Source organism: Schistocerca gregaria, chromosome X (genome assembly GCF_023897955.1).
Source record: "Schistocerca gregaria isolate iqSchGreg1 chromosome X, iqSchGreg1.2, whole genome shotgun sequence".
Taxonomy (NCBI): Eukaryota; Metazoa; Arthropoda; class Insecta; order Orthoptera; family Acrididae; genus Schistocerca; species Schistocerca gregaria.
In genome coordinates, this window is record NC_064931.1 from 385669686 (window position 1) to 385691053 (window position 21368).

The following is a 21368-nucleotide window of genomic DNA, read 5'->3' on the forward strand; positions in this document are numbered from 1 at the left end:
CAGACAAATACCTTCATAGAAGACTAAAAAAATTTAAAATTTGTTTTCAGTGTAAAGAACATACCTTCTTCAAGGGGGGACTGATGACCTTAGCTGTTTAGTCCCCCTTAAACATCCCAACAACCACCACCACCTTCTTCATAAATTGTTTCTTGCTGCTGCCATTTTGCTCTGTATGACCTCATCACATCATCGATCATCAGTTAATTTACTCCCAACTAGCAGAATTCACCTACTACTTTGGGTGTCTCAGTTCCTAATCTAATTCTCTCAGCATTGCCTGATTTGTTTCAATTTCTTTCCATTATCCTTGTTTTACTTGTACTGACATTCATCTTATAACCTCTTTTCAATACTGTATCTATTCCAGTCAACTGTTCCTCCCAATCCTGTACCACATCTGCTCCGTGCAGCCTGGTGGTGTGACATGCACTGCTGTCGAGGAGAGCTGCCACACTTGAATGAATATCGTTAGAAAACGGGACATATTTATTTTCGGCTGTGCACCCCTGTTTTGCTAATACGCCGCTTCGTGTCACATACGCACCTTACCCTGGTTGCGCCAGTGGACCTCTTGTGCCGTGACTTGCACCATGGAGACTGCTGTGTGCACCCTCTCCGGCAGTTCTACACCTCTGTGGCCTCTATTTGCCTTCGCAATGGCTGGTATGCGTAACTTACTGCAATCCAGCCCACACCTGGCTGTAACTCAAGCTCCAAATATCGCACAAAACTAACTTTGCCTATCCTAGACGGTGGTGCCGCTACAATGGTGTCAAAATGGATGTTCGACCATATAAGTAAAAATAACAATCACAACTTGTATTATAACTGTACTTAATTCCGATTATAGCTATAATGAACAGGGTGAAGGTAACCACTCTCTTTACAGCTGTGACACAGAATGGTTAACAGGTACATAAACGAGAATTAAAGCACAGTTTGTGTTTTTGTTAGAAAGGGGTTTTTACAGGACCTTAGCAATAATATCAATCTTGTTTATGTACCTATCAGCCCTTCAACACCTCAGCTATATGGGGAGTGGTTACCTTTACTCCTCCTTTTTCACCCAGTACTTTCTAGTGTCCAGTAATAGTGATAAGTGACTCTGTAGTCTCTGTATGCACCATTCAGACTAATGGCGTATCTGATATTTTTGTTGTTATTTCATTGTCTTGAGACTGTTTCAAGAAAGCTGTCACATCTCAAAGAGTGATTATTTTTGATGCTATAGATATGTTTTGCATTTTTGTACCATGTATTTACCAGTGTGCCAGAGGAATTACCCAATAGAAAAATAAGTGCCATTTAAGCTAATTTTATGGAAAATAATATACAGGGTGTTTCAGGATCTCTTCAGCAAACTTTGAGGGATGAAAGACCAAACAGAGACAATCTTTTTTGTTAAGAAACAAATATGTTTTGGTTTGCTGTTTATTAATTATGCATGTGGTCATGATGCACACCACCACCACCACCACCTAGCAACCTGCTGCACAGTTCATAATGAGGCTATCGTTCTGTTGAGTTGTACCAATCCTGTTGCTCAGCTTTGTGTTGTTGCAATTCCTGGGTGCTTTCGAACAGGGAAATTGCATCCTCAGCATGCTGGTGGTGGTAGGCATGACATGAGAATGCCAGATTTTGAGGGTGAAGTGATCTGTAGATTTAGCAATGTGCCTTCAAGCAGCATGCGTACTATAGCCCATGCTATGGAAACAGGTCACATATCTGTTTCGAGAGTATTGCAGGAGTACATCCTACATGTGCCATCTTCAAAGGGTGCAAGTTTTAGGACCAGCTGATTACTCGTATGCAATTTGTACAGAGATTTGCACACTAAAGCCTTCAGACATGGTTTATATACAGACGAGGCCTTCTATACATGTGACGGAAATTTTAACAGCAGTAACAGCCACATCTGGGACTATGAGAACCCACACTGGTTGCAGTGAGATTGCACTAATGTAGGTTCTCCATAGACATGTGGTCTGGAATTGTACATAATCCTCTTCAAGGGCCTGTAGTACCACCACATAGGTTAAATGGAGCAGCTTGCTTACAGTTCCTGCAGCCCACACTTCCATAACTGCTGGACAGTCTTCCACTTGCTGTGCACAGACGCCTGTTGTTCCAGCATGATGGAGCCACAACGTACTTCTGTTTTGATGTGCGAGCACAGCCAACTGTCAATTTTTGAGAACATTGAATAGGATGAGGAGGACCTATCACATGGTCAGTGCATTCACTTTACTTGATGCCCCTTTATTACTTTTTGGGGGACTTGTCAAGAGTATGATATACTTTACTTCAACTGCCACTATGCTTTAGCTTATAGCCTGAGTTACTGATGCATTGAACCAAATCTGACAGAATCCTGATGTGCTCTCCAGAGTTGGATAGGCATTGATACGAAGGTGTGCAGCACTTATTGAGGCAAGGGGTGTTTTGTTTGAACCATTCATGTAAATTACTATGAGGTCACCTAGTAATAATAAACAGTAATTTTTGTGCTGTTGCAGTTATTCATTAATATAACCTTAAGGATATGTTTGAAACGAAATGTTCCTTAAACACCCTGTATTTAAATTTATGTCACTTTTTTCCAATTACCATAATAATGACCTTATATAATATTAGGTTGCTTGTCAGGAGTTTGAGTATTCTTGAGGATTGGAAGTTGAGAAACATTACAGATTAGAAATGGATATTGAAGTAATGAAACCATTTAATTTGTGTTAACATGCCAATCAACTACATAAGTATACCCATACTACATTGTTATTTATAGATTATACATAAGAAACTTGTAATGGGTAGTAGACTTCACAAAATGTTTCTAATTGGTAGAGATATATTATAGCACATATGCAAGTAAAAAATATGTATTACGCCTCAAGAGTGGACACGTAAAACACTGGTAGCTTAAAATTATACAGGGAAAGTGTTAACATCAGCTAGTTGAATAATTGATAAGGAGATTGTGTGAAAGAAAGGCAGTAATAAGCCATTTGTATCAGACATTTCGTATTCATTTAATGAAATAATTTTTCTCAAATTGTTAATTATCTTGTATTAGCTTCTATGATGGACTTTTTTCTAGTGTTGCAGACTAGCACTGGCATAAACTGCTTGCATTTTGTGTTTAAAGGAAATAAGGTGAAATACAGAATCAGTGTTATCCAAAAAGAGGAAGATAAGCATTTAACTTCCTGTTGAAATATTTGATACCTAGTAGATATATGTAGACTTTGCATATGATGGTATTACATTGTAGTCACCAGTTCAGATTTTGATACAATATCTTCTACATGTCACACATTCCTTTTTGTCAGAGGGAAGTAATCTCTATTATAAAGTCCAGGGAATTAACAATAGCTGCAAAGGAGAAAATTATTAAATAATTTAAAAATCACTCACACAGAAGTTCACTGAGCAAAGAGGGACAGTGATTAAGACACTAGGCTCCTGTTGAAGAGAAGCAGGGTTCAAACCTCCATCCTGCCTTCCTCATTTGTATTTATCGTGATTCCCCTAAATCATTTTAGGTGGATGCTGGAGTGATCCCACAACCAATTTCCTTCTCAGCCTTAGCCAAACTGAACTGTTACATCATCTATAACAACACTGATGTAAACAGAGCATTAAATGCCAGTCTAACTTACATTCTTGGACATACATGACAATACATGACTTCATCTCATAGTTTTCAGTATTTTAGAGCTGTTGCATTGATAAATATAGTATAAAATTGCTAATTTTTGAACAGATGTCCTTATTTAATTTTATAAAACAGGAAATCCGTATTTTCAGCAGTAATAAAATTCATTCTTTTTCCTGCAGAATAGTGAAAGTCCTTCACTCCACAGAATGCTGCTAGAGACTTCAATTGGTACACAAGAAGTATCACCAAAACTGTCATCAGAAACTAGATCACCAGGACAGATTGTCGGTATAACCCCAAGCAGCTCTTGTGGTTTTGAAATGACCTATGCAAACTTACAAGATGTACGAGCAGTGGCACAGGTAAGTGCTTTGAAAAAGCACCTGTTTTTAGGACTTTCTATGGTCATCTGACTTGCTATTATGAATAAAGTGTTTGCTGTATAAACACAGATGCCCATTTCAAATGGGGAACAGAATACTACTCAACAATTTTCCATTTTCTTAATTTCGGGCTGTACTAATTCAGCATAGTTGCTTCTTTTAATTTTCATGCCATTGTGTTGCTGTTGCTCCATATATCTATCCTGAATGCATAAATTCATTCTTGATAGAGTGAGACAGACATAAAAATACCTACTTTGTTGTATTTCTGTGATTACATTAAAACACACTAAGAAAATTGTATAACACTTCACTCGCTCCAAAATGTTGTTTGCATTTTTCTTCATTATATCACAAATTTACTGTGATCATTTAACATGTCATTTCTAAAGTACAGGTTTTATGAGACTGGAAGGTCAGCATGAGCTTATGACAAACCATGAAAACTTTTCTTGAAAAAGAAGTGTGGAGAAACATCCAGAAATTAAGTGTTATATTAATTGGGCATAAGATGCTTTTCTCTTAGGTGGACAAAGAGTAGATTTATGTCTTTATAAATGAAAATTCAAGCATGGAAGATGAAATATTTTGTAAAAGAATAAATTGTTTAACAGCTCCATAAACTATATTCACCAGTTAGTTGCACATATGAAAGGATAGCAATGTGTATTGTAGCAACCTCAGAATAAATAGGATGTCTTCTACTGGAAAACCTGGATCAGGAAGCCCTTAAGTGATGGTTTCACGTGATATTTCATTTGTAAAATGTGAGATTATGATGGCAATGTGAAAATTCTTAGCCTTGTAGTGAAAAACTATAATTCTTAGGACAAAAGTGACAACATTTTTCACTGCAGTCTCCGCCTGATCGTTAGTGAGCATTGTCTAACACCCTCCTCCCTCCCTCCCCCTTCCTACTGAGTAGATTCTGTCCTTTATGTATTATTCTGAACAGTCTGAGAAACACATATCTACAGCTGCACTGATTTTTAATTTCAACTTAACATCTTATCTAGCCTCGTATTTCTTAACTGTGGGAACTAGTGGAACTCAGAGGGAACCAAGTCTGGCAAATAGGTTGATTGTTCCAATATTTCCTCATTTTTACTGCTGCCAAAGCACCTTTCTTTGCCTTCATTGAAGATAATTGTTTTCTTTTGTAAACAATTCTTCTTCTCATGCAGTTGGTCTGAAATACTTGCATAGTAATTGCCATCCCACAAAACAATGACCTCTTTTCATGCAAATTCAATCTGATGTCACAATTTATGGTGCAAGTCGACCAGCTGCCACCCAGTTCTTTGAATGCTGTTTTGTTTCTTTTATGGCTTTGGAAACCCATATCTTATCCAGAGTAATAAATCAGTGCATAAAATCAGTTGTAGTCTTTGAAGAAAAAAAAGCTCTCAGTATTGATGAGTAATTTATTTACTCATTTGCTTTCAACAAATGTAGTTTCCATGTAGCTAAACATTTTCTTGCAGCTACTGTACTTGTAAAATGTACTACACGCTTTCTTCTGATATGTCTTTATTGTCATCTGTAACATACACCTTTAAGTGTCAATTACGTGTAATATCATATTTTGCACATTCTCAAAGTTTTACTCTGTGACTGCTGTTTTAGGACATCCTTCATGTTGATCATCTTCAAATGAAGTATGGCCAAGCTGTAATTCAGTCACCCATTTCATAACCACTGAAAATGAGAGAGTGGGCTATATAAATATTCTTGCAGCAATTTGAAGGTGCAGCAATCAAAACTCATAATTATTACAGTCAAATATGGCAAGCAGTAAACAGATCAGGCATACAGACTTGAATCAATGTTGATGACTTGTGTGAAGATGATGTATTATACAAAGTCATGGCCAAGGTAGCTATCATTAATAGTGCAGCAGGTGAGCATATCGTATGCTCTTCTCCAGTATCATTAAATATATAATTGAAAGAAGGGGTTAAATCTGAAATTAGAGGAAAAGTTCATGTACTTCGAGACAAATGTTTATAAAGAGTCATGTGTATAGCTGCAGAAAAACAATCAGTAGAGGCTGGAAACAATGTAAACAAAATTAGGAATAACACGTGGGAACACAATGCCATCATCTAAATTGTGCCCTCAACCATAGGAAATTGTATGCTAAGTTTGGTTTGCTTCGTCATCATAAAGAAAAAGATAGCCTGAATGAAAAGGAGAATTTTTTGTCCCATGTATTGACTTTGGATTCACCAGTGCCACCTAGAATCGAATTTTAAGTGAATGTTAAGTGGTATACAAAAGCAAAGCAATGGCAATAAAGGGTGAAAGATGCCTGACTAGTGGAAAGTTGTGTGGCAGTCTTTTACAGTACTTTTTACCACTATTGGCTCATTGTGGGTGATAAATGTGGCCTATATTATTCACATTTTAAGTGTTGTAAACACAGTCGGTTATAACAAATTATAGCAGCAGTCATTCAACAGCATCATCTGCTTGTCTGCCAGGGCAATAATTCGTTCTCCTATAGAAGAGGTCATGTAGAAGTCTCTGCAAATAAGTTCCTCTTCTGTATATGAGAAGAAAATAATAAATTACCTTTTACTCTAAAAAAAGATATTACCCAGGACAATGATATGTCTAATTTATCATATTTATTAAATCTTATAAAACCATTTTTATGCATGATGTAAAGCATTAGCAGTTGAATAAGATATTGGTTTCACATTCTGGAGGACAGAGGTCAGTTCTTCGTCCTGTCATACAAAGTTAGGTTTCTTAGAATAGGACACAGCTAATTTTCTTCCCATCTTTTCCAAATGCAAGCTTTTGTTCAATCCATACTAAGTCATTGTGGAACTTTTAACTCGAAACCTCCTCCATTTAATTTTGTGTTTATTGTAGATTCCTATTTGTAATGTAAGATGCACTTAAAATCTGTAAGTAGCAAGCTATATTACATGTGTGTTTTTTATTACATTTTCCTCCTAGTGTGACAACCTTACACTGATTGCAATGGAAGTACATATTACAACCAGAGGGGATTTGAAACCAGATCCAACTACTGATCCAATAGAAGCAGTCTTTTACACTGTAGTTTATAGTGACTGTGATGGATCTAATGAAGGAAGCAGTCAGCAACAAAAACAAGGTATGAAATACTCATATATCATTTTCACAGTTCACAACATACATAGCTGTATTATTGCATTATACATGTATTGAGTGCCACAACAGAAAGAAATCTCTGTTATGTAACATTTCTACAGTCCTTCAACACGCTTGCTTTCGAATTCATAAATGTAGTATACTGTGTATTGTTTGCTAGTACCTGCCAAAAAAGGAACATGTTTAGATAATATTGAAATCATCCCTATAATCCCTTAAACATACCAGTAGCTCCTGTAAAACTCCAAAACTGAGTTCCTTACTTTTGATTCTTACCCATGCAAATGAGATTGCTATGAAATCAGATCTGCCGCTCCTCGTTCCTCTCAGTGTTGTGTTCTTCAGTATCATCACTGAAAAGGTGTATGCAGTTATGAAGAAAGTGACCTGTGAGAGTATATACACTGAAGCACCAAAGAAAATGGTATAGACATGCATATTCAGATATAGAGATATGTAAACATGCAGACTATGGTGCTGCGGTCGACAATGTCTATACAAGAAAACAAGTGTCTGACACAGTTGTTAGATTGGTTACTGCTGTTACAATGGCAGGTTATCAAAATTTAAGTGTGTTTCAACGTGGTGTTAATGTGGTGTTATAGCCGGTGCATGAGTGAAGGAACATTCTATCTCCGAGGTAGCGATGAAGTGGGGATTTTCCCATAAGTCCATTTTATGAGTGTACCGTAATATCAGGAACATCGTAAAACATCAAATCTCCAACATTGCAGTGGCTGGAAAAAGATCCTGCAAGAACGAGACTAACGACAACTGTAGAGTATTGTTCAACATGACAGAAATTGCTGCAGATTTGAATGTTGGGCCTTCAGCAAGTGTCAGCGTGCAAACCATTCAATGAAACATCATCAGTATTGGCTTTCGGAGCCGAAGGCCCACTCGTGTACCTGGGATGACTGCACAACATAAAGCTTTACACCTCTCCTGAGCCTGTCAACACTGACATTGGACTGTTGATGACTGAAAACATGTTGCCTGGTCAGACAAGTCTCATTTTATATTTTACCGAGCAGATGGACGTGTACAGGTATGGAGACAACCTCATGAATCCGTGGACCCTGCATCTCAGCAGGGGACTGTTCAAGCTGGTGGAGTCTCTGTAATGGTGTGGGACATGTGCAGTTAGAGTGATATGAGATGCCTGATACATCTACATATGACTCTGACAGGTGACACGTATTTAAGCATCCTGTCTGATCACATGCATCAATTCATGTCCATTGTGCATTCTGATGGATTTGGGCAATTCCAACAGGACTATGCACAACCCAGATGTCCAGAATTGCTAGAGTGCTCCTGGAACACTCCTCTGAGTTTAAACACTTCCGCTGGCCATCAGACTCCACAGACATGAACATTATTGAACATATCTGGGATGCCTTGCAAAGTGCTGTTCAGCAGAGATCTCCACTCCCCTCATACTCTTACGGATGTATGGTGTCAGTACCCTCCAGCACTACTTCAGGCATTAGTCAAGTACATGCCACATCGTGTTGTGGCACTTCTGCTTGCTCACAGAGGCCCTACACGATATTAGGCAGGTGTACCAGTTTCTTTGGCTTTTCAGTGTATGCTGTCTGTCAACCAACATGTAAGCAGCTTTTGCCAGTCTGCATTGACATGACTATCATCAACCTCTAAATTAAAACAAACGACCAAATACAGTGAAACCTCTATATAATGTTTTTCAAGGGATCACAAATTCTGAACACTGTATAAAGGAAAACACTATAAAGAGGAAGACTTCCAAATAATAATTATAGGTCATTACTGAAGATCGGGATACCACTAATCAGCTTTGACAAATGGTGCCATAGATGACATTTTAAATTTTTTACAACACTATTATGTGATATTCATTACAAATGATCAATGTATCAAATGATTAGTGTTTTGTAATTAAAACATAGGGCCCAGTAGGTGAATGGGTAAAAGTAAATGGATCAGTTTGTACTGTAAAAAGTTACAACAGATTCTTAAGATATGACATCATTGTCTAAAGCTGACAGGTAGTATCCCGTTCTTCAGTTGACCCAATTATAGAATATGAGCCAAACTATATTTATGATATACTGAATATATTACATAAAAATGCAGTAAATAGTGCAGATTAAAAAAGAATTAATTACAAAAAAATTGCTTTTATAATTATATTATGAAATGGAACTTAAATTTGCACAAAACTCTAGGTACCTATGCAATCTGAAAATCACATACCTATGATTTTTTTAAATATTCAAGCAAGCATGTTTGTTTTCTATTTCTCCTGGACTCTAAGGCAATCATTTCTTGTTCCAAATGAGCAAGTTGAACTACTGTTCTGTCCTCAAGTCTGTGGGCCATCATATATCTCCTGAATGTTTCAAAGGCTTCAGCTGCCTTAGTATATGAGGGCACAGGGTCATCTTCCTTGTAGTTGTCACTTTCACTACCACTATTATTCTCCAAGCTTCTCTCTGCAGTCAGCTCCTCAATACTTTGTACTCCTGTGGTTGCCATGTTGTCATCCACAGACACAAAGTCCTCAAAAGTGACAGAATCACTGCCTATTAATTCCTGAAACTCTTACAAATCACTTGCAACATCTTTCACAGGAGCTGTCATCTCATTCTCACAGAATCCCGCTTTTGTGAAACAGTTTTTAATAGTTTCAGCACTGACTTCCATCCACAAGTGCATAATTAAATTCACTGGCTGTAAAATATTCATCTTCAGTTGTGAGCTCTGCTGGCTTCCCGGTTTTCTTTGGTTCATCAAATTCAAGGCCTTTTTTACAAGGGCTTTCCTACATTTAACCTTAAGGGTGTGTATTATTCCCAAGTCCAGAAGTTGCAGATGGCTGGTGCAGTTGGGTGGCAGGAAAATTACTTTCACATTTCTCAGAAAGGATACGTCTGGTGGATGTGGCGCACATCTATCCACAAACAGCAGCACTTTTCTTGCAGCACTCCCCATTTTGGCATCAAATTCTCTGAGACATGCGTGCTGAAACCAAGTTAATAAAACTTCCTCCATTTCATCATAAGTCAATTGTTTCAAATGAATATGTTTCGAATTTCCACAATTCTCAAACCCTTCCATTATCGATGATCTGTTTTTCATAATAGTGTTGAGTGTTGAGGGGGTCAGTTCAAATTGCTTCGCTAGCTCCACGCGACTCACACCAGGAGATGCCTCCACTTTTTTAATAACAGAAACCTTCTCTCCCAGAGAAATGTTCTTCCGCTTTTCACTCATGTCCACTGATGAAAGCTTAAAAAAAAATTGTATTGAAGACACACACACATTCTCACTACACACACAAACTGTTTGCTGCTCAACTCACACAACACACTACGAATACGAAGCATTGACTGAAATGGCGCCAAAAAGATCGCAAGCAGAATGTGTGTCACATATCACGTGACCAGGTTCTACCACTGTAATATGAAACACGCTAAGCACAAGCTTTCTGACCCGGTGTAAACTGTGAATCCACAGAATGGAAAACAATGCGTCTACATCCAGTCACTTAAATGTTATAAAGAGGTATATAACTGACCAGGGTTATATGGAGGAAATTGTAATATAGAGGAAACATAGTAAGGAGGAAAATTTAACATTGTTTATATGGGGTTTTAGTCGGGACCGAAAAAAACGGATGTAACATAGAGGAAAACATTATATAGAGGAACATTATAAAGAGGTTTCACTGTATATACAGACATACTGTCTTCTATTTCTGGACATACTCTTTAACACAGTAGCAGCTCCTCAGCTGACCTGGTTCTCTTCCCAGCATCAGTGCTTCTTAACCCTAGGACGCCCAAGCCTTTTTCTAACTTCGTTGCCTAAGGGAAAGGGGGGGGGGGGGGGGGGTTCGGCGAGCCCACAGGTATTAAATAAGTTTACTGACAAAAAATCACAACTTTCAAAGTGGTTTATGTATTTTAACTAAGACATCAGTTTATAAATGTTGTTAATTGTTATAAATATTGGATTGAGTGAATAAAAAAATTGACATATTACAATACAAAATACAGATGTGTTCATATACAATAGACTACTCTGAGTCCTCAACTTCAAGGCAAGAGACACACTTCACAATTTTTTCTGAATGTGTATTACACACATTTATGACACTGTCCACAATACTGTTTTGGTTTACTTAGATTGTTGTACTTCTGCTTCTTTGTTTTAGCTTCTCTTACACAAATATGGCACTGACCTTTCCCTGCAGGAGGCTGACATGCTTCTGTTGTCACTTCTTTGATTTTCTTTTGTAGAATAGTCTCCATTGATTAAAAAATTTCGTTAGATAACCCTCTTGCATTGGCACTTCTTTCTTCTACCTGCAATTTCACTAGTTCCATCCCAGCCTGCAGAAGATAAAGTTTCCATGTGTTGTGTTTCTTTTCATTCCATTTTGATGTTGCTGGATGAATATGGTGGTTGTATTGATAGCACAGATGTCAATGAGAGAGTAAAATACAGATAGAGGCCATCTCTTTGTTCCCCTCTTGCAGGTGTACATACACACCATTTGATCAATGGTATCAATTGCACCTTTAGTGGAATTATAATGTGCATTTATCTTGGTTTTGTTCTTCTCTCCTCCAGCAGTGCCTTTATCATGGTGCGTTGTTGACAACATCAGTAAGTTTTTACTTGGTTTCGTCTTTGCTATGTAGGACACCAAAGTTACTGGAGGCCTACCTGTTGATGGGTCTGTGAACAAGAACATTGATGAATATAGCTCTCGATTTGATGTGTTCTTCATTATGTCTGGAATATGCTTCCTGTTTGACTGGAGAGTTCCTACTGTAGTAACTTTGTAGTCTTGGTATAACTCTTCCGCCAAATCCTTCAATGTGTAGTATCAGTCTGTAGTATTTTTCACAGGTGCTACCAGACATTTGATGACAGCTGCTGAACCCCATTCTTCTTTCGACAAATTCTGAACATTACCTGCATAGGGTTCCATATTCAAGATGTATCTGCCAAGGGCATCGGACATCATGCGTATAAGGATGCCATATTTGCCTGGTTTATCCTTCATAAATACTTTGAAGGGGCAGTGCCCTCTAAACAAGCTGAGCACCTCATCAATGGTGAAGTGGACCTCTGGTTTATACAGTAGTGGGAACATATCATTCACTTTGTTGAAAACATCATGGATTGCTGTGAACTTGTCGGCTTCCCTTCTTAGCTGGTGGGTACTTTTGTCATCAAACCTTATGATTGCAATAAGTTCCTTGAAATGTTCTCTTGCTATAATACCCTTGTAAACTGGCAGACCCATTAGGTCTGACCAAAGATCATGTACACTGACAGAATTCTCCTTATTTGCCCCCATAAGTATCAGGATTCCTATAAAGGCATACAATTCTTTCTCATTAGTCAAAGTTACATTTCACGTAACTGCCTCTTCATTTGAATGTTTTACTATAACATCCATGATGTCAGGTGTGAGAAGTAACTTCAAGGCTTCTCCAGGTGAATGGCAAACAGCAGCTGGAGTTACTCCTGCCTGCCCTCTTACTATATTAGCAAAAGACCTCCGAGGAATTCTAGGCTGTGTGGTTATGTACCTTCTTCCAGACTTGCCCACAATAACATCCTGATGGTCACTGACTGAAGCTGTGCTATCTTCATCTTCTCTAACATCCACATCACTTTCCTGATCTGAAACATACTCCATAACACCATCCTCATATTCTCTTTCACTCCCCGAGTCAGAATCTTCATCTAAAATTTCATTCAGAACTCTTTCGAAAGATGAGTCCCATATTCTTTTAGTCATTTCTAAGTCTGGGTGTGAACAGTAGGGAACTGCACTAACTCACTGCAAGTTTACAAGATAAATAACAGCTGACTGACATTAACAATCACTTCCTATGAAAGTAAACTGACTGTTGTGAATATCAAGAATACCAACCAACAAGAAACTAACTTGCATTGTTGTAGAGATGAGAAATACGAAATCCTACTAAGGGAAATTTCCTATAGCATGGAAGCCTAAGGGTGGGGGAGGGGGGGGGGGTTGTCGGACCCATAATAAGTTTGTTTATTTTTTCTTTCAAAGCAGGAATTTTCTATAAAATATATTGACACTAACGTTTCATAAAATAGCCAACAAACAATAACTCAAAGGGAATATGTAGTATGAAAGGTACTTGGGCAAAAGCAGGGGACATAAAAAATTGTGGGTTCAACTAACCCCCCTCCCCCCTTAGGCTTCCTAGGGTTAATTCTGGAAATGGAACGGACTCTCCAATAAGTACCAGCATCCGGCAGAGCAAAAGGGTGCAGTAGTCATAGTACTATTCAAATTTGCAAGCATCTGTTTTTAACTAAACCACCTGAGGCAAATGCTGGGATGGCTTCTTAATAATAATAATAATAATAATAATAATAGCAGTTATTATTATTTTGAGTGGTCCAATGGCCTGCTGCAAGTCCTGCAATTGGATGCAACTTCAGCAATTTGTGTGTCTCTTACCTATACCAGTGTAAGATTGCTTGGGAAAGGAACCTACAGTTGAACATGGAATCTGAAGCATGTATCATTCCTGGTGAATCATCACATCATTAAGAGGTGAAGGCTAGGTTAAACACAGAATTAAAAATTTCCGCAGTTCGACCAGGATTCAATCTCTCAACCTCTTGGCTTCCAGGTGCACACTTTATGCTAGACTACTGGGTCTGCCTCTTACCTCTTTGAAAACTGGAGATGTGCTTACTACAGACTGTATTGAACACAGTGTCATTATCACTTACATCTCTGTGCTGAATACATTGCATTGGGGCCACCAGCAGGTGCTAAGGTTTCGAAAGCAGACTGCCTCTTCATTTCCTGAATATTGCCATGAGCTGTGCTGCATGCAATATAAAATAGCAGCTAGTGTCACTGGCTGGCATGCTGTGGATTGTCAGCAAATATCTGTTATGTAGTATTTATAATTTTAGAAGGATCTAAAAATTTCTTATGTTTGTATGTTACATAATATTCAGTGTTTGTATAAATAACAGCACTCTTAATCCAGGTCGGAATTCTGTTCTGTCTTTACGTTGGAATCCATGATAAATGTGCTTTCAGTGCTAAGTGTTGTACTTCATTGATGACCATAGACTGTGGGAGATCAGAGCTTCAGATTGACAAACTATTCCAACAAACAACCATAACAGAGAAAGCTATGCTCAGTTGTTTCCCATTGAAGATGATGCGTCCCATATCATCAGTGAAACAAGTTCATCATCACTTTAGATGCTGTGTTAAAATTTGAAGCTTTCGTTGATTGCAGAAAGCTGCTCAGGCTCATAAAAGAAATCTACATACCAGCAACAATCATAAGCATTCCATTTGGTGAAGAGGAACTGTGAATCACTTTAACAACCAGCTACAACAACACTTTACCAACACTGGAGATCATCTACTAATTAGCCAACACTTGTGTAGTGCGTCATTGGCTAAATTACGCTTAATTTGGGAGGAAGTGGAGAAGATACTGCAGGATGACATCAGTGAACCATCAGAGAGCCCTTGGCTCTCTTTTGTGGTCCCTATGAAGTAGGAGGATGACATATGACACTCATGCAACAGCTGCTACCAACTGAACAAAATCATGAAAAAAAGATATCTATCCATTGCCATGCATTGATGACACCATAGACTGCTTGAGAGGAGGAAAGTATTTCTTAACTACAGACGTGCATAAAAGCTACAGGCAAATGATGGTTGATCAGGCTGACTGGGAAAAGACTATCGTCATAACTTTTGACGGCCTCCTGTGTAATCCTCCAGACACCTACGAACGTATGATGGGCTGCCTGCTTCAAGAACTTAGATGGCCAACATGTCTTTGCTGTCTGGATGACATTGTCATTTTTTGAAGGCATTTGAAGTATGTCTGAGCCACCTGACAACCGTATTTAAGTTTTTTCAGACTGCAGGTCTGTGCCTGAATCCAAAAAAGTGCCTCTTCATTGCTCAAGAAGTAAAAGTCTTGGAACATCTAGTTAATGGTGATGGAATCTGCCCCAATTCAAAGAAAATAAGAGCAGTCACTGATTTTTTTGACTCCTCAGCATGTTCGTGATGTGACAAGTTTTCTCGCACTGTGCTCATACTACCAGAAATTCACAAAGGACTTCTGCACCAAGTCACATCCATTGCAAGCAATACTACAGGGAGATAACAAATTTTCCTGGAAAGAGGTGCAAGGAAGGTCCTTCCATGTTCATAAGGAGCTGCTAATATCTTCTCCAGTTCTGTGATTGTATGATGAGAATGCTGGGACAAAACTTCACACCAATGCTAATGGTTGTGGGATAGGTGCAGTTGTAGTGCAGGTTCAGGAAGCTGGTGTAAAGGTTGATATCTTATGCTTCCAGGCTACTCTCAAATTATGAGATGAATTACTCTACATCCAAGTAAGAGTGACTTACAATTGTTTGGTCCATCAACATGTTCCAACCTTCCAGCTCTATTTATTTGCCAAACCATTCACTGGTATGAGGGACCCCTGTTCTCAATGTTGGCTAATTGGCCTGATCAATCTGCTGGGTAATGCAGTTAGATGAACACTTAGGCTTCAGGTGTACAACTTCACATTGATATACAGAAAGGTATGTAAACACAAGGATACTGAGTGCCCTTAAAGGAATCCTGTGGCTGAACACAGAAGCATGGATGAAATCTGTCACTGCTGCATTAAACAACATTGCTGCTGAACAGAGGGAAGATCCAGCACTATTGTAACCCAAAGAGGCCTTGAAGAAAGAGAAACTAACCAAAGGAGAAGTCTAATTAATAAACAGAGAACTGTATAAGAGGAACTGTGATCCAGTGGGACAGAAATGGTTGCTTGCCATTCCAATTCATCCAGAGCTAGTTTTTCCTGAATAATTTGCACACTGATCCAACATGTGACCAAACACAATTCGTGAATATTCTAGACAGAACCAGACACAGGTACTACTGGCCACATCTCTACCAATCCATTTGATTGTAAATGTCTATGTCATAAATGAGAAGAGAAGAGGAATCCCATTATAGCTGGTAGCATAAATTGGTTCCTGTCCTTCATTTCATAATGATGTTCAGAGGGATCACCCAAAAGATTTGTAATATCAATAGCTAGCCTGTCATTTTCTCTGGTGACTTCCCCACAGGGAAGAACTGGAATCAGCAAGATTCATGAGAAAGTACCTGATAAAGATGTAAAGTTGGGAAACTAAAATCTTGGTTCACAGTAGGGCTGCGACGAGGGGCCCATTAGGTAGGTCAGTGGTGCACCATACAGAAGCAGCAGTTACTTGGACAGCAGAGTACATGTGGAGTGCACATGGGCTGCTTTTTTTTTTTAAGACCAAGTGATAATTTAAGGTCCTCTGATGAACGCCCACCAGTCAGTACACAGAGAGCAAAAGCAGAGCGATTATGAAGAAGAAACAGTTTGAATGTCAAGATTTTAACAGTAAATTGCCAAAGTAATTATAACAAGTTTACTGAATTTGCTGTCTTCCAAAAAATCTGTTGGACCCAAATTATACTTAAAACCAAGAGCTATAAGAAACCCATAGTGGAAATCTTTGAAATGTTAAGTGAGACAAGGAAAGTATATCAAAAAGACAGCTTAGACATTATAGAAGGGGGAGTGTTCATTTGCAGTTGGCAGAAATATGATGTCTATCGTGGTTGAAATTGAGTATGATTGCAAAGTTATCTGGAAATGCTAAACTGGCATAGATGAATTCATTGCTGTAACAATTGTAAAATCATTCAAAGAATGTCTACACTCAATAGTGCAAATGTACCCTGATCTTACAGTATCAGTTGGAACCAATGTTAGCCTACTGATTATAGAATTGAGATATCTGTGGAATCATTGCAAGTGGTACATACAGCCTTGTGAAGAAGTTCTGAATGCTTTATCCAAAAACTGTCATGAACAATTAATGCAATGACCCACATGCAATGAAAATATTTTAGACCTCATAACTATAAACAGGTCTGACCTTATTGACAGTGTCAGGGATTAGCAATCACAATGTAATCATAGCCATAATGATAGCTAAAGCTAATGAATAGAACAAGAAGGTTAGGAGAGTTTTTAGGTTAGAAAGACCAGATAAGCAGTTGTTAGCATCCCACTTAGATAATGCATGGACGTAAGTTAGTTTCAACATGATAGACTTAGAGTAATTACACGCAAGCCCACCCAGCTAGCCACTCTGTCTAATGCGCTGCTTCCCGAACTGGAAGGTGTGCTGGTGCCCGGCAGATTAGTGTCGAGGTCCAGTGTGCCGGCCAGCCTGTGGATGGCTTTTAAGGTGGTTTTCCATCTGCCTCGGCGAATGCAGTCTGGTTCCCCTTATTCTGCCTCAGCTACACTATGTCAGCGACTGCTGCTCAAACACTTTCTCCACGTATGCATACACCATAATTACTCTACCACACAAATTTGGGGTTACACTCATCTGGTGTGAGATGTTCCTGGGGGTAAGGGGGGAGTGGGGGGGGGGAGGGGAGTGGGGGGGGGAGGGGGAGTGGGGGGCTGTCCACTGCACTGGGGGCCAAACTGCACAATAACCCTGGGTTCGGTGTGGGACGATGGTGGGATGAGTGGACTGCTGTGGCCTGTTGTGGGGTTGTGAACCACTTAGGGCTACGGCAGGACAAAGCCTCTCCTATGTTCCTAGGTCCCCAGTTTAATACACAATACACAACTGTAGTCAAATCTGAACCTGATTGTGAATCACACTCGGGGAGAAGTATGTGTCAAGTAAGTCTGTTAAGGGCAGGAAAGACCCATCATGGTTTATAATAAATTTTGGAAAATGTTGAGAAAACAGAGATTCTACAACTATGGTTTCAAAAAATAATGTACAAATTAGTAGAAATTCATATGTCTATTAAAAGATTGATGCATGAAGTCTACGACAACTTCCACCACCATACCTTAGTGAAAGAGCTTCCCAAGAATCCTAGAAAATTGTGGTCCTAATTAAAATACCAAAGTGGGCTGCAGGTTTATATCCAGTCACTCATAGGTCAGTCACATGTGACAATAGAAGAGAGCAAAAGGCAAGATGAAATCTAAATTTCATGTTTTAAAAATTGTTAGCAGGGGAGAATTATGTGGAAATACCACTGTTTGACAGACACACAAACTCCCAATAGAGAACATACAAATTGGCATCCCTGGTGTTAAAAAGGATTCGAAAGAGTTGAAAACTAGTAGGTTGCCAGGTCCAGATGGAAATGAATTGGCCTTTACAGAAAGTACTCTTTGGCATTTGGCCCATATTTCACTTGCATTTGTTCAAATATCTCACTCAGTTAAAAGTTGCAAGTGGCTTTAAAATCGCACGCGTGACTCCCATCTATAGGAATGCTAAAAGAATGAACCCACAAACAGTTTGCTTCAGAATTCTTAAACAAATTCTAAGTTCAAATGACTTAAATTTCCTTGAGAAAGAAAAGCATCTGCCCACGATCCAACATGGTTTTAAAAAGTATCGTTCTTGCAAAATTCAGTTAGTCCTTAGTCTTGCACACTTTTTTTTTTTTTTTTTTTGGTGAAGAGCAACAGACAGATTCCATATATCTAAATTTGCAAAAGTTGTTTGACACAGTGTCATAAGACACTGTTGAAAAACATTCAAGCATATAGAATGGGTTATAACCCATTACATTGTCCTGTAAAAAGAGTGTTCATCAGAAACAAAGGTATCATCAGGAGTGCCCCAGGAATGTGTGTCAGAACCACTATAGACGATCTGTCAGATAGTGTGGGTAGCGATCTGTAATTGTTTTGTTGATGATGTTTTAGTGTGCAGGAAAGTGCCACCTTTGAATGACTACAAGAGGATACAAGTTGACTTGGGTAGAATTTCAGCTTTTTCTTATGAGTGGCAGTTTGCTCTTAAAAAAGGCAAAATGTAAGTTAACACAGAATAATGGGAAAAACAATTCTGTAATGTTCATTTCAAAGTGATGTGAAATGGATTGAGCACATAAGATCAGTTGTAATGAAGGTGGATGGTCGACTTTGATGTATCAGAAGATAGCTCATCTAGAAAGGAGAACACATACAAAACACTTGTGTGACCCATTCTTGAGCACTGCTCAAGTATTTACAGTCCCCACCAGATCGATTTGTGAATGGAACAGGAAAGGCATAACTAGCAGTAGGATGAGGTACCCCCTGCCATGCACGTATGGTGGCTTGCAGATATGTATTTAAATGTAGATGTAAATGTAGCATCCATACACCATATAGTGGCTTACAGATATGTATTTAAATGTAGATGTAAATGTAGCATCTCTGAGAGCTCCAGTACAAGACAGGCTGAGAAGTCATGAGCTTCCACTTCCGTCAGTCTCCATGCATCATCATTTGACCAACAAGAAGTCTTCTTGGTTGACTGTCGTTAATGTGGCTTGATTCCGTACAAGCTGGTAAACAGAACTTGCACTCCACTTATAATATCCTGCCACTCCTTGAGATATGGAGGGTGGAGATGATATTATTTGTAGGGCACATCATTCTGCTTTCAGCTGCCTCGACTCCAGGGATCACGGCTATCACTTCACGTGGAGATGGCCATTGGACCTCTACAGGAAATAAATATTGGTTCAGCTGTTGAATCTGTGATTCATATATGATTACTAAAGCTTCCAGGTATCAGTTTTTTAATGCAATTCTTACATCTTATTTATGGAACTTGATTCTGATTTTGAAACTTTCCTTGATTGTTTGTTGTGTTGTAAGATGAGTATATCTTTGTTCATTAGTCCTGTTTTGGGCTCACATTACTTGTAGTTACTTCTTTCTCTCTCACATGTATTCTTGGTCATCAACTTAGTGCCTATTTTGGTGCACAGCCTTGTTAGTGTCAGGCTACAACACAAAAGTAGAAAGATGCTAAAACGCTGAATCCACAAACTCATGTTAGTCCATCAGGGAAAGTAAGTTTATTGAATCATGGCAGCAGAAGCTAATGCTGCTACAATAAGTTGGTTTCATTTTTCATCAATCCTTTGTACGATTAATGGTAATGATTTGGAATGAGTCATTTTACATTCACAAATTACAAAAGTAGAAATTATTCTGATAGTAGAAAGAGTTGCCAAGAAGAAACTTTTTCAATTTGTTTTCAAATATCACTATGCTGTCTGTCAGACAGTTTATATCGTTGATCAAAAATTTTGGTGACAGCATTGTGCACCTTCTTTTGGTCCTAAAGGCAACATTAATGTGGAGTAATGAATGTCATTTAGTCTTCTGGTATTGTGATTATGTACATCATTTTTCCTTTTGAACTGCACTGGATTACCTACAAAAAATTTCTTGAAGGAATAAATGTATTTTGGAGAAATACTAAAAATGCATATCTCCCTAAGTAGATGTCTACAAGATGATCACATGTCATCACCATGTATTATTCTGACAGCACATTTTTGAGCAATGATCACTTCCTTTTTAAAGCTGAGTTACCGCAGAACAATATTCCATATGGCACATTATGAATGAAAATATGCAAATTATGTCCACTTATTGATTTGTCTCTCCCGAATATTTACAATGATTTGAAGTCCAAATGTGGCTGAACTAAGTTGTTTTAGGATTCCAAAGTTCAAATTTTCATCCATTTGGGCACCTAAAAAGTTTGAAGTTTCCACCCTAGTTACAATTTACTCACCATGTGCCACACTTTTCATTGGTTTAGTACCTCTAGATGTGCAGGATGGAATATATGGTGTCTTTTTCAAATTGAGAGTGATTACATACTTTTTCTCCTGTTGCTGTATGCATCTACATCTAGATCTAGATCTATATACATACTCATCAAGCCACTGTACAGTCCACAGTGGAGGTTACCCTGTACCCCTACTAGTCATTCCCTTTCCTGTTCCACTCGCAAATAGAGTGAGGGAAAAATGACTATATGTCTCCGTACCAGCCCTAATCTCTCTAATCGTATCTTGTATGTTGCCAGCAGTAGAACTGTTCTGCAGTCAACCTCAAATGCTAGTTCTCTAAATTTTCTCAGTAGTGACACTCAAAAAAAATGTTACCTTCCCTTTAGTGATTCCCATCTGAGTGCTCGAAGCATCTCTGTAATACTTGCATGTTGTATGAACCTACCAGTAACAAATCTTGCAGCCC

General features: G+C 38.5%; 1 protein-coding gene across 2 annotated transcripts in view; it reads left to right on the plus strand.

Moving 5' to 3' along the window:
• Positions 1 to 21368, plus strand: part of LOC126298532 (DNA polymerase zeta catalytic subunit) — a 214151-nt gene that overhangs the window by 102761 nt on the left and 90022 nt on the right. For both annotated transcript variants that reach the window (XM_049989893.1, XM_049989894.1), the window contains exons 14-15: positions 3844 to 4026; positions 7015 to 7174. In XM_049989893.1, the coding sequence (XP_049845850.1) occupies positions 3844 to 4026; positions 7015 to 7174 (343 nt within the window). The remainder of the gene's footprint in view (positions 1 to 3843; positions 4027 to 7014; positions 7175 to 21368) is intronic.